This window comes from Mandrillus leucophaeus, unplaced genomic scaffold (genome assembly GCF_000951045.1).
Source record: "Mandrillus leucophaeus isolate KB7577 unplaced genomic scaffold, Mleu.le_1.0 Scaffold250, whole genome shotgun sequence".
Taxonomy (NCBI): Eukaryota; Metazoa; Chordata; class Mammalia; order Primates; family Cercopithecidae; genus Mandrillus; species Mandrillus leucophaeus.
In genome coordinates, this window is record NW_012102588.1 from 1 (window position 1) to 13,418 (window position 13,418).

The 13,418-nt window shown below is 45.1% G+C and overlaps 1 protein-coding gene across 1 annotated transcript in view; it reads right to left on the minus strand.

The window, feature by feature from the left end:
* Positions 1 to 427: 427 nt before the first annotated feature.
* LOC105542125 (sorting nexin-31-like) overlaps positions 428 to 13,418 on the minus strand; it is a gene marked incomplete at its 3' end in the record, with an annotated part of 22,752 nt that continues 9,761 nt past the window's right edge. Inside the window, exons 3-6 of the mRNA XM_011983510.1 lie at positions 9,511 to 9,621; positions 4,927 to 5,017; positions 3,932 to 4,019; positions 428 to 497 (exon numbers count right to left, since the gene is read on the minus strand). Coding sequence (XP_011838900.1) covers positions 428 to 497; positions 3,932 to 4,019; positions 4,927 to 5,017; positions 9,511 to 9,621 — 360 coding nt within the window. The remainder of the gene's footprint in view (positions 498 to 3,931; positions 4,020 to 4,926; positions 5,018 to 9,510; positions 9,622 to 13,418) is intronic.

Sequence of the window (13,418 nt, forward strand, 5' to 3'; positions counted from 1 at the left end):
GGTGCGTCAGCTGCAAATTCAGAGAGCGATTGTTAAAACAGAGATAGAGTTCCTTTTCTCTCTCTAAACTCCTCTACTTTTTACATTTTATTGTTATCGTGGTAAAATATATACAACATAACTTGTCATTTTAACTGTTCACAAAATTCAGAGTCATTATATACATTCACAATGTTGGATAATCGTCACCACTATTTAGAGCTAAAACTTTTTGTCATCCCCCAAAAAAACTTGCACCCATCAAACAGCTTCTCCTTCCTCACTCCCCGCAGCCCCTGGTAACCTCTGTTCTACTTTCTGTCTCTATGAATTTGCCTATTTTAGGTATGGAGGTAGAATTATTAACTACCATAGATTTTTTTTCAGTGATTCCAAGCCAACACGGCCTTTGATCTACGGTGCTGTCAGAGCTCTTGGTGACCCTCACCTGCATGTAGAGCAAATCTAGGGCCGCCCTGCAGTCCATCAGCGTGGAGTCGAGGGATGGATCCATATACCTGCAAAATTCAGGAGCGCGAAATTCATTCCTGTGACATGGCTCATGGACACACCTGGCAAGTGCTTTGGAAAGTGGTGGCCCTCTACCCTATGAACCGGGGCCCCCTTTTCTAACAAAACCACACCTCCACTCCCCCAGCTTTCACTCTGCCCCTCCACCTCTTTTGTTTCCTAATTTCTTTACACTGTAAGCTCTTACCTGGAGGGCTCTGAAAATAAAGAGGCACAAAAATAAAGCTTTAGGGGAATGGTCTGCATCCCTCTTCATACTCAGCCTCACTCTTGGCCACCAAGCCCTGGAATCCCTTTCTCCACCGCACAATACCTGGCATAGTCGTCTGCCCCATACGGATCCACCCCTATATTCACCACCCTGCAGCAGGGCCACCCTCATTGGTTGCCTGAGCTGCTCTGGGAGCCTCCTTCCCAGGCTTTCTGTGTCAGCCATGTGCCCTTAACCTCATGCTCCACATTCTAACCAGAGTGGTCTTTCCTGTGAAACTTTTCAGACTCTCATGGTTTCCAGAGTTAGATATTTATTCTGCTCGCTTTCAAGGCTCCTCCCGGGACCACCCCCACTTTCATTTCCAGTTCCATCTCTCACCAACCCCACCACCAATGCTACATTCCAACCATGTTTTCTCTCCTGTCCCCCTGCCTGGAAGACCAAGCCCACGCCAATCTCCTCCCCTGACTGATTGGCCTTTCTTTGCAAGCCTCAAGCAACGCACCCTCCTCTGGTCCCTACTTCCCAAGGCTGTATTAGCCCGCCCATCCACTGTGCTTCCTCTGCACCCTGAGTTTATTCCAATCGCCGCCCTGATTAAGTTTTCTTGACACCATCTGTGAAGAACCCCAAGGCCAGGGGCCTATCCAGAGTTGCCCCTCTGGATCTTGGTAGAGTGATTTGCAAATCGCAGGGGCTCCGTGTCTGCCTATCAGATCCAGAATCACGAGGAACTGAAATTAATGACTGTAGAAGCACAGTAGTATGTTAAGAAGGGACTGAAACTGTCAGGAAAGGGTACCTATGGCTGATCTCTGCCAACCAGAAGGCAGAGGTAAGCAGAGTTGCTACGCTCAGAAGAATAGGGTGATTAGACCAATGGGGTTGGCTTAGACCACGAAAGGGATAAATATGGTGCTTGAAGGTCAACTTCCTTTTGGGGTGGGGAGCAGTAACTGAAGCATCCCTACTTACATTCCAGGTAACTATGCACCCACACATCCCAGAGATGCCTGTGTGCAGAGAAAAGACCCATCCCAGACTGGGGCTCCCACAGGCCAGCACAGGCACCCTCTGGCCTGGAGGAAGCCATATCATCAACACTGGAGAGATGCACCCAGGCATCTCTCCTTAAGGACAGAAAAGTTCTTAAGATGCCGCTCAGGCCTCACTGAGGCTTCACCTGCTGGGAATCACTCGGCTTTTGGAGTTAGCCTTCCAGCTCCCACCCAACAAGACTTCCCTCAGGAAAGAGGGCAAGGCACCTGCAGGAGCCTATGCCAGAATCTCCCCTCCAGAGACCTGATCCTTAGCTGTAACAACAGAAGTGGGACCTCCTTTCTTCCCAGTTCCCATCAACAAAGGCAATCTGCCTGAATCTGAGATGCTGGCTTATAATTTGGGGTAGATGTTTTCTCTTGCATGTATCACCTAGAGTTTACCTATTTAATAAAGACATAGGCAGTGCCTAATTTCTAATTCAAGCTTCAAGATAAGAAACAGAATTGTCATCTCTCCTTTGATCTCAAGTTTTCAGGAGAGCACATGAGTGAAAATCTAAGCCCCAGGGATTTTTTTTTTTTTACTTCCTATAATCACCATATCATCAATATAACAGTCACAAACATGACCAAAACTTACTGAGTATATGGGACTATTCTACATAACCCTTACAATAATCCTATGATGTAGACACTATTTTTATTATTCCCATTTTACAGATAAAGAAACTGAGGCTTAGAGAGCTTGAACAAACTTGGCTAGGTTTATGCAGCTAAGACCTGAGCAAGCCGCGACTTAGATTCACATACTGTAATTCTAGGAACAACTGTGCTCAGCCACTCACTACAGTAAGCAGCTTCCAGAAGAGCTGTTCTCTAAACCATTGAATGGAACCAAGTCCTTCTCCCCTTCTCAGGGTTTCACACCTCAAGAGCTGGACCACTCCTCAAGATACTTCTGAACGGCAGTATACAAATTGCCTCGCTGGGAATATCCTTCCACAATTCAAAGCCACAAACTGGAGCTCTAGAGCAAGGCATCACAAGGTCAAGGGAATTCTTAGATTTCAAAATACTTTTCTTTAAAACCTCTGTACTCAGATAGCAGAATAAATGGGCTGGGAGAGAGCGAGCCTAAGGAGCAATCCCCTGCGGCCACAGTAATAAACGCTGGGAGCTGCAGGTTATAGGACTGGGGGTGCATAAGGTCCTGCTGCTTGGTGCTATTTTCTATAATATTTTGTTCTCCACAGGCCCCTGTGTTACTAGAGGAAATGACAGTATTTTCTGCTGAGGGACATTTGTGTCCTATCTATCTAGGAATACAGATGGCCGTGGTACACATCCTTTAGGCCTGTGTAAGCCCAGTACTTAGAGTTCAAATTCACTGCAAACTGGCTGAATCCACCCTTCACCTTCAGGGAATGCCGCACTTCTACGGATGAATCGGATCTGATTGTAATCACCAACAAAGTCCCTCCATTAATACAGTCAGTGATGCACTGCAAAGCAAACCCAAGGCCAGCCGTTTCTCACCATTACCTGCTTTGATCCACATCCCCTGGCCCCGCCCCTGGTTTTCAAGTCTTACTTTCTTGTTCGCCTATCAGTAGAGATACAGAAAGATGACTACCCTCCTCATTTTCATACCCCACCCAGCCCTGAGTATTTACCTGAGACTACTGAAAGTCATCCTCAACATCCTATTCTTTAGGACAAATATTCAGAAACTAGTTTATTTCACCCTCTCTCATTTTCATGGCTTTTCTTTTCTTTTTGAGACAGGGTCTTGCACTGCTGCCCAGGTTGGAGTGCAGTGGTGTAATCTTGGTTCACTGCAGCCTCAATCTTCTGGGCTCAAGTGATTCTCCTGCCTCAGCCTCCTGAATAGCTGGGACCATAGATGCACAACACCACAGCTGGCTATTTTTTTTTTATTTTTAGTGGAGATGAGGTCTTGCTGTGTTGCCCAGGCTGATCTTGAACTCCTGGGCTCCAGCAATCCTCTTGCCTTGGTCTCCCAAAGTACTGGGATTATAGGCATAAGACACAGCACCTGACCTTCATTGCTTTTCTTACAACCTTCTCTAAGTTCTTGGTCTCCAGCTGTCAGGCTGTGAGCAGAATGTGACGAGACTCTGATAAGTCTTGATGGGCAATGGCGAAATGTCCTCAAACGCCTCTGTCATTTTCAGTACCTACTTACCACTTTCGGAGTCCAACCTTACAGTTTTCCACTTCAGAACTTCCAAGACTAACATAAGGGAGTTCAAAGTCGGCCAATTTTTTCACAACTAGAGAAAGGGGAAAGCTGGTCTTACTGGCTGAAATAGCACAGACAGCTTATATATAGCAGCTTTCAAATGAGAAAATAAAACCTTATTATTGGAAATAATAAAATCACAGTAAGAATATCCTCTGTATTTATATGTAATTTTAACTTTCTGAAGTTCATTCAAAAAATAAATATCATTTGATCCTCAAAAATATCCGCCACTTGAGTGGAGGATGTTTTACACTGTGATACAGATGAAAAAACAGATCCAGAGACATCCAGAGCCTTTGCAGCTCACCACAGGGCCTAGCAGCCAACCCTCTACACAAACCCCTTATCTTCCAACTCAAAATCACCTCCCCTGGCTTCTTGAGGACATTTACAAACTACTTTGATATAACTGACACCATTTCACACAAAAACCTTGTAATATCTTAAAACATACTATAGAGAAAACAAAAGATATGAGAATCAGATTGTCTTCTTACACTATCTCATTACGCTTTAAAAAAGGTATCTAATAACTCATTGATATCATCCACAAATATTCCTTAACAAGGAAAAGTGATGTTGTGGTGGGGCGTCCTGACCCCCGGAGTCTAGCACTCCATTCACAGGAAAGGGTGCAGGCAGGTGGTCAGTGGTCAGGCCCAGTCTGCAGTAAAGGGGAGGGGCATCAGAATTAGGGCTGGGGGTGCACAAGTGCAGTTACTGGACCACCCAAGGTATGAGTGGTTTGCCTCCACTCTCCCCTAACAAGGACGCAACCTCCCATTCCCCAAACCCTTAACCCAGTGACTGAGAACAGCAGTAGGGATCATAGCCCGGTGGGTGGCCAGTCCCTCAGCTGTGAGTCCTGCATCAAGCCCCTGCTCACACCTGTCCACCCCATCTCCTAGCTGATTCATTTGTTCCTTCCTTCTTACCAGAGAGCTTGCCCTCCTTGCCAAACCGAATGAGAAAGAGGCCGAAGTAGCCCAAGAGCTCCCGACACAGTCCAATTTTGTGTGATGCCACCTTTAACCAGAAACAAGCAGAAGGGGGAAAGGTTAGGTGTGCCCACCATGCATCCTAACTGTGACATGCACACTTGGAAATGGCCGGTACACAGCAATAAAAAGTGCTGTCATGGGTTAGTGAACACTCAAAGAAAGCTTTTTGGAATCCAAAAACAGTATCCATTTTAGAAAATTTTAAAACACAAAAAATTAGAATAAAGAAAATAAAAATCAGTCCCACCACAGTGGACAGAGGCTGGCCCCAGTTGAGGTTGGTCACCCCATCTCAGATGTGGACAGGCTCCCCGATCGTCTTGGTCTTTATTTTCCCCTGGAGGGCAGCAGCCATGCTCCATGAACATCTGTCCTTCTGTGATGTCTGTCCCTGGAGCCTGCACACTAATTTACCTTCCTGTGGGCTGCATTACCAGCTATTTGGAAAAGGATCACTCCCCGCCGCTCGGCTGGCATACAAACATGCACGTGCTACTGCCCGCCTTTGACACGCCAGGCCTGCTTCACCTTGATGTTTCCTGCGATGGTCAACTGTCATTTACTATGATGTTTGCAAAAAACCTCAGATCCCAGGCACAGGTTGCCTTCCTTCACATTCCTCTTTGACTTTTGTATCAAACAGCTTTCATTTCAACACCAGTGGCTTCATCTTTGCCATCAGCCTATCAGGTGTCACCTTATAGCATTGGACATCTACTCATGCTCCCTTAGCAGAAACTTCTACATGACCACAGGCTACCTCCCTCTTTAACACTGGGCTCTCGAGTAATTTCTTTATACTCCTGGTCTTAACTCACTAAGTCACCTCTGTAACACTCAAGGAGTCACCTCCAGGCACTGCCCTCAAGAGCTGCTTTACCCACGGCTCCCAGTTCTCTAGGTGGCAGCTGTACAAATACCAGGCTCACAGGGGGCCTTCTCTTGTCAGAGATACATAAATTACCCCCAGGAAGCAGTCTGATTAGGTGGCTGGTATGAGTGGGTGTTCTCAGCATAGCTTGGAAAATAAAGAGCAGCTCAGGAATAGTTTCACCACTTTCAAAGTAATTCCCTTTCCCCTTCTTTCTGTCTCTCTCTTTCCCCCATGCTTTGGGTTGCAAAACGCCCAAAAGCCAAACGCAGTGGGTGTGTGGTAGGTAACAGCATAGCAAAGACATCTTTCCCAGAGTAAACCTGACCCAGGTCCACTCAAATTAGATTTCCTTCTTTTCTGTCTAATTTAGGGAAAACAACAAGCTTACATGCCAAGGCAGACAGAGGAAAGGTGTGGAGACAAAAGGAGAATGAAGAAGCCTTTCACATTCATAAAGACATAAATATAAATGCCTTCTTTTGAGAAGAGTGAGCATCAGCAAAAAAATACATAATAATATTTTTCCTCTTAGCAAATGTTAATGATGATTCAAAACACGAACACTATCACTAGCACCACAGTAGTCCTAGATTTTAGCTTGCTGCTGGCCCTTAAAGAGCCCACTGAGGCCCAGCACAGTGGCTCATGCCTGTAATCCCAGCACTTTGGAAGGCCAAGGTGGGTGGGTCACCTAAGGTCAGGAGTTGGAAACCAGCCCGGCCAACATGGTGAAACCCGTCTTTACAAAAAAAAAAAAAAAATTAGCTGGGCATGGTGGCACGTGCTTATAATCCCAGCTACTCGGGAGCTGAGGAAGGAGAATCGCTTGAACCTGGGAGGCGGAGGTTGCAGTGAGCCAAGTTCGCGCCACTGCACTCCAGCCTAGGTGACAAGAGTGAAACTCCATTTCAAAAAAACAAAAAAAAGAGACCATTGAAAAGTAAAAAGCAGGCTGTGGGTAAGGCAAACCTGGAGAAGCAAAGTGAGAATGGCAGCAAGTGTGCTGGAGAAGATGCAGAAGGTGATTTTTAATTACAAAACTTAAATTACGGTTTTATGCAAGCTAGAGAATTTCCCAGCTCTTGGAAGGAAATTCACACCTGTCGCTGGCCAAGTGATCACTTCACCTGTTACAGAAATTACCACTTCTAGGGTAGAACCTCCAGTTAAACTTATCTGGTCTGATGATGTCAGTGTCTTGGGTCTGAATTTCTCACAAACCAACATGATTGGAAGAGAGGAAGCACATTTTTCTGACTGCGAATATACCTCATCAAATGTATGCTATTAGTTTCCAGGGAAACGGACAAAATAGATAGTACCACAGAACCCTATTCAGCACTCCCTCCAATATCAATATCAATACCAATACCAATACCAATAATGATCAATAAACACAACTGCCATTGTCTCAGGAACGTGAACTATTTCTATAATTATTTACTTAGACATTGTCTGTAAAGTAACTTACCCAAATTCACACAGTCCTTACACAGCAGCACTGTACAGTTGTGTGTTGCTTAATGACAGGAACACAGTCTGAGAAATGCATCGTTAGGCGATTTTGTTGTTGTGTGAACACCACGAAGTGAACTTACACAAATCTAAATGGCATTGCCTACTATATGCCTAGGCTAGATGGTATGGCCTGTTGTTCCTCGGCTACAAGCCTGTTAGCCCAGGTTTATAGTAGTATAGTAGGCATGTTACTGTACTAAATACTGTAGGCAACTGTAATATTGGTGTATCTAAACATATCTATTGTTATTATTATTATTATTGGAGTTGGAGTCTTGCTCTGTGGCCCAGGCTGGAATGCAGTGGCATGATTTCGGCTCACTGCAAGCTCCGCCTCCCGGGTTCATGCCATTCTCCTGCCTCAGCCTCCTGAGTAGCTGGGACTACAGGCGCCTACCACCATGCCTGTCTAAATTTTTTTGTATTTTTTAGTAGAGACAGGGTTTCGCCATGTTAGCCAGGATGGTCTCGATCTCCTGACCTCATGATCCGCCCGCCTCGGCCTCCCAAAGTGCTGGGATTGCAGGCGTGAGCCACCGTGCCCGGCCAAAACATATCTAGACATAGAGAAAGTACAGTAAAATATTGTATCATAAACTTATGGGACCATCATTGTATATGCAGTCCAATGTTGACAGAAACATCATTATTATGTGGCACATGACTGTAATTTGAATCCAGGACTCATTCTAAACCCAGAAGATAGAAGACCCCAAACTACCACCACCACCACCCTCAGCTGCAGGCATGTCTAGTTTGGTCAGCAAGCCCAGTGTGTGAAAAAAGAAGTCAATGATGATGTCTTTGGGCAAGGGAGGTGCTCTCTCCTGTTCTGAACAATTCCATCCATTTCCAAATTATCTCTGATCCTGCAGCTGCCCCAGACCTACCTGCCTGGCCCTAGACACATGCAGTCTGTGGCTCCGACTCTATCACTGCCTTCCTACTCCTCCTTCATTTATGAGTCGGTCTCCCACTTCTAGATCCTGGGCAATTGAGGTTTTTGTGTTTGGGATACAAACTCCCTCAAGCATCAAGGACCTTTGATACTTTTTAGAAAGACAATGCTGGAAATTGATACAGAAGATTAGCAAGACTGGAAGCAGGGAGATTAGTTTAGGGGCAGCAGTAGAGGTCTAGCTGCGAAACGATAAAGGCTGGAACTAAGGTCGGGATGTAGGATGGAGAGGAGGAAACGGAGAGGCGATGAATATGAGAGAAGCTGGAGATACAGGAATAGGTTAAGTCAAGGCAGGCCGGAAGAGCTAGCAGCCAAAATGGGAGGGCTTCCATTTCTCAGCTCAGAAAGGGTCAGACGCCATAACCCAAAAACAAGAACTTTCTGTCCTTTGAAAGGTCCTAGAAACTTTCTGACTCTTCTTCATGTTTATAACTTTATATTTTCTCTTGTGTGTTTCTCTGGAGGATTAGAGCTAAAACCTTCCAGATGAAAAGGGCCTGGGAGCTGACCCCGGGGTGCAGGATGTGGGTGTGAGAAGACAGCCCTCCCTCTGCAGCCCCGCTTAGCAGATGGAAAAGGGGTCTGGGAGGCAGAGCTGCTGAAGAAGGATGAAGCCTCCTGGGTCTTGTCCTGTTAGTCCTCAGAGGGTGGACTACAATTCACGTCTGGGCCCTCTGCACCCAGAATTAGCCCTGACGGAGCAGTGGTTTCAAGAATTTTCCCTATGGGAGAATAGGAACCTTCAAGAACTCCCCTGTCACCCTCTGCCAGGAAGTGTCACCCGCACACCTAGGTATGACCTGTTTCAGACTCTGCCAAGCCCCACTTTCCTTCCTGCTCCCAACGATGGGACATCCAATAATAAAGCATTTTACATATTTCCAGGCCACATCCCTGGCTAAGGAAGTGGAAGCAGCCTTCCAAGAGATCTCTGGAAAATTGGTGCCCCCAGGGAGGGTGAAATCAAAGAGGCCCTGGAGGATTGGCTGTGTCTCAGGTTCCTTGGTTGTTCTCCCAGGAAATGCCAGTACCTCTGCAGATAATCATCCACAGAGTAACACAACAGGCCAGAAGCTCCTGGAAGGCAGCCGTATCCCACTCTCCGCTTTCCAAACAGAACTATCCCTAGATTCAGTTCAGGAGCTGGAGTCTAAACAAAGCTTACCTCTAGGACTCTTTCAGCAGTGTCTGATGTTATAATTTCGATTTTAATACTCTCTTCATTGGGCAGAAATATGTCCAGATAAGCTTTCTTGGGGGTGATGTCAAATGTATTCTATAAGCAAAAGAAAAGCAAAATAAATTTCCACACCATTTTTTTTTTTTGAGGTGGAGTCTCACGCCATTGCCCAGGCTGGAGTGCAGTGGCGTGATCTCAGCTCACTGCAACCTCTGCTTCCTGGGTTCAAGCGATTGTCCTGCCTAGGCCTCCTGAGTAGCTGGGATTACAGGCACCCACCACCACATCCAGCTAATTTTTTATATTTTTAGTAGAGATGGGGTTTTACTGTATTGGACTAGGCTGGTCTCAAACTCCTGACCTCAGCGCAATTCTCACTCCCTTGGAAGGAGGAAGGAAGGGCAGGGTCCTTGCCTTCAGCTGAGGCTGCTAATCTTGAAGCAAATGGAGGGAAGCTCTGTGAGAATAAAGTCAATGTAGAGAAGAGCAGGGTTTGGGGTAGGGGTGAGAAGTGGGAGCCAGCCAACCTTCCATGACCTTTTAGTTAAATAAACAAATTTCTCTTTTGTGATTTTGGCCTTGACAATGAAAATCACCTGACTAATTGGAAGTAGTTGAGTTCTACCTTCTCCACTGTAAATGCTTATTTGTAGAATGTTCTTGGCTTTTTTTTACGCTTAATTAGTTTAAAGCCAGGTTAGATGGCTGCCTAGAAGGTAAGCTCCTTCAGATTAGGATTATGTGGTGAGTTTATCTTGAAGAGTGCCCTGTACAAATAGACACTTAATAATCTTGGTTCCATATTTCTCAAAATAATCCCAGTGAGAAGAGAAAAATTACTAGCATAGTAGTGTCCAAAATGGGGCATTTGCCAGGCGCCATGGCTCACACCTATAATCCCAGCACTTTGGGAGGCTGAAGTGGGTAGGTCATTTGAGGTCAGGAGTTCGAGACCAGCCTGGCCAACATGGTGAAATCCTGTCTCTACTAAATACAGAAATTAGCTGGGCGTGGTGGCACACACCTCTAATCTCAGCTACTTGGGAAGCTGAGGCAGGAGAATTGCTTGAACCCAGGAGGGGGAGGTTGCAGTGAGCTGAGATTGCACCACTGCACTCCAGCCTGGGCAACAGAGCAAGACTCCCTCTTAAAATAAAAAATAAAAAAAAATACATATATATATATATCTCTCTCTCTACACACACACACACACACATATACATATACACACATACACACATACATATAATAAATTAAATGGGGGCATTTAAAAATGGAGTGTTGATACATGAACTTCCCTCTCTAGCCCACGACTGCATACTTATCCTACAGATATGTAAGAAGAGAATATTAAGGTTAAAGCCTCCAATGTTCTGTTTTGATGTCACAGCACTGGCTTTGGCTGACGTAATCTCCTCTCAGTAGAGAACCTGCACATCAAGGGAGGCAAGAGGTTAAAGAGCCACCCGACCTGCAGCCATTGGCCAGGATGGACAAATCAGTTGACAACTGCCCTCACTTTCCTTCCTCCTTCTGTCACACCCTACTGGTTTGTATTACTCTGTTCTCACCTTGCTATAAAGAAATACCTGAGATGCAGTAATTTTTATATAGAAAAGAGGTTTAATTGGCTCACTGTTCTGCAGGCTGTACAGGAAGCGTGATGCTGGCAGCTACTCAGCTTCTGGGAAGGCCTCAGGAAGCTTACAATCATGGTGGAATGCGAAGCGCAAGCAGGCATGAGCAGGAGCAAGGGTGGGTGGAGGTGCCACACACTTTTAAACAACCAGATCTCGTGAGAACTCACTCACTGTCACAAGAACAGCAACAAGGGGATGGTGCTAAACCATTCATGAGAAACCACCCATGATCCAGTCACCTCCTGCCAGGCTCCACCTCCAACACTGGGCACTACAATTCAACATGGGATTTTGGGGGAGAACAGAAAACCAAACAGCTGCCCCACCCAGTGGAATTCTGACTCACATTCATCGTCAACCTCATCCACTTTCCCCAGGACTCCAGCCACACTCTCCTCCTCCCTCATTCCCACCAGCTAACCTCACTTCCTATTAGTCACAGAGAAAACAGCAAGGTGGGAACTTACTCGACTTCCACTCACCATCCAGCCTTGGACCCTGCCTGTAGCCTTGCTCTATCTTTCTTTGTCCTACACTCAATTTAAAAGGTGCCCTTCCTCCACCTGATCCCAGACCTTGTACAGTTCTCCTTCCAGAAGGACTTGGAGCCACTGATTATCAAGGTCTCTCCTGCATACTGCCATCTTCCACTTCTCCTTCTCTACTGGCTCCTACTCACCAGCAAACAACAGAAAGTCAGAGACTTTGGGTAGATCATCTCCAAGGGAAAGAACCTGATGTGCTTGACTATGGGGAAAATTCTGTTTTCAGCACTGCTATATAACGGAAGGACTTAGTCATATGTTTTGAGATAACTAAGCATATTTTTTTTCTTTTAAGTGATTCAGTTTTAACTCCAGCTGGTGGGGGTGCTGGGGGATGCGGCGGGGGCAAGGGGAAGGTGTTGACTAGGGACTTAATTTTTTAAAATTAAAGTTGGGAAGAAGGGAAGAATAGAAGAAGTGACATAAGAAAGCTGAAATCCTCACCTCCCTTACAGTCAGTGGGTAGGGTCTAAAAACTGAAGAATAATAGCTGGGTGCTATGGCATATACCTATAATCCCAGCTCCTGGGGAAGCTGAGGAGGAAGGATCACTTGAGCCCAGGAGATGGAGTCCTGGGCAACATAGTGAGATCCTGTATCTAGAAAAAATAAAATGAAGAATAAGATATATATATATATATAAAATTAACCTCCATATTTTTAAATATCTGAAGAAAAGGCTGTACGATTTGAAAGTCATTGCCTCTGGAGGACAGGGGAGTGTTATAATCCTTTTTAGCACTATTTCACTTTTATTTTTAGATTTTAAACTTTTATTCCATCCATGATATCTATTTCATTTTCCTAACTATAAGCACATTTTGCTTTGGTAAGTAAACAAACATTTCAGAGCAATATAATAAAGAGGAGAATTGATGGCATTAAAAGATCTTTGTGTGATAAGATCAAAGCAACCACAAAACAGATCAAACAAGTTTAGAGTGGAAATCAAAGAACAATTTGGCTCTATTTGTGATATTTGAATTTTACTAGAATGTTTTAATGTATTACTTACAAAATTAATGAAATGTAAAAGCAATACAAAAACCAATTGTGGGGAAAAGTCAACCTGGTAGAACTGGCTTGTATAAAAAACAAAACATTAAATAAGCTGCTATCTTTTTTTGTTTGTTTTGAGTCAGGGTCTTGCTGTATTGCCCAGGCTCAAGTACAGTGGGATGATCATAGCCCACTGTGGCCTCAAAGCTCTGAGCTCAAGCAATCTTCCTGCCTCCGCCTCCAGAGTAGCTGGGGTTATAGACACGTGCCACTACCCCCATCTAAGTATCTCTTATTATTATTTTTTTGTGGAGACAGAGTCTCACTATGTTGCCCAGGCTGGTCTTCAACTCCTGGCCTCAAGTAATTCTCCCCCAAAGTTCTGGGATTACAGGTGTGAGCCATTTGCCATGCGCTTGGCCCAGCTGCCGTACTGATCTATGATGCAGTAGAAATGAAAAAACACAATTCATGCTAGAAAACTAACAAAAACACATTCATTTTAAAGAAACCTCAAAATCTGCCAATACATGGGCTGCCTTAACACGTTTTAAAATATGTGCTTTGTTGCTATTCTGCTCTGAGGCAGAGGAACATTCTTAAGAATGTTTCCCATTTCCCTTGTAGAGAGATGACAGTGGCCCATCATTGCATGTGATGAGGTTTCAGCCCGGTGAATCCGCATATGGATTTTCCTGGATGGGCACCA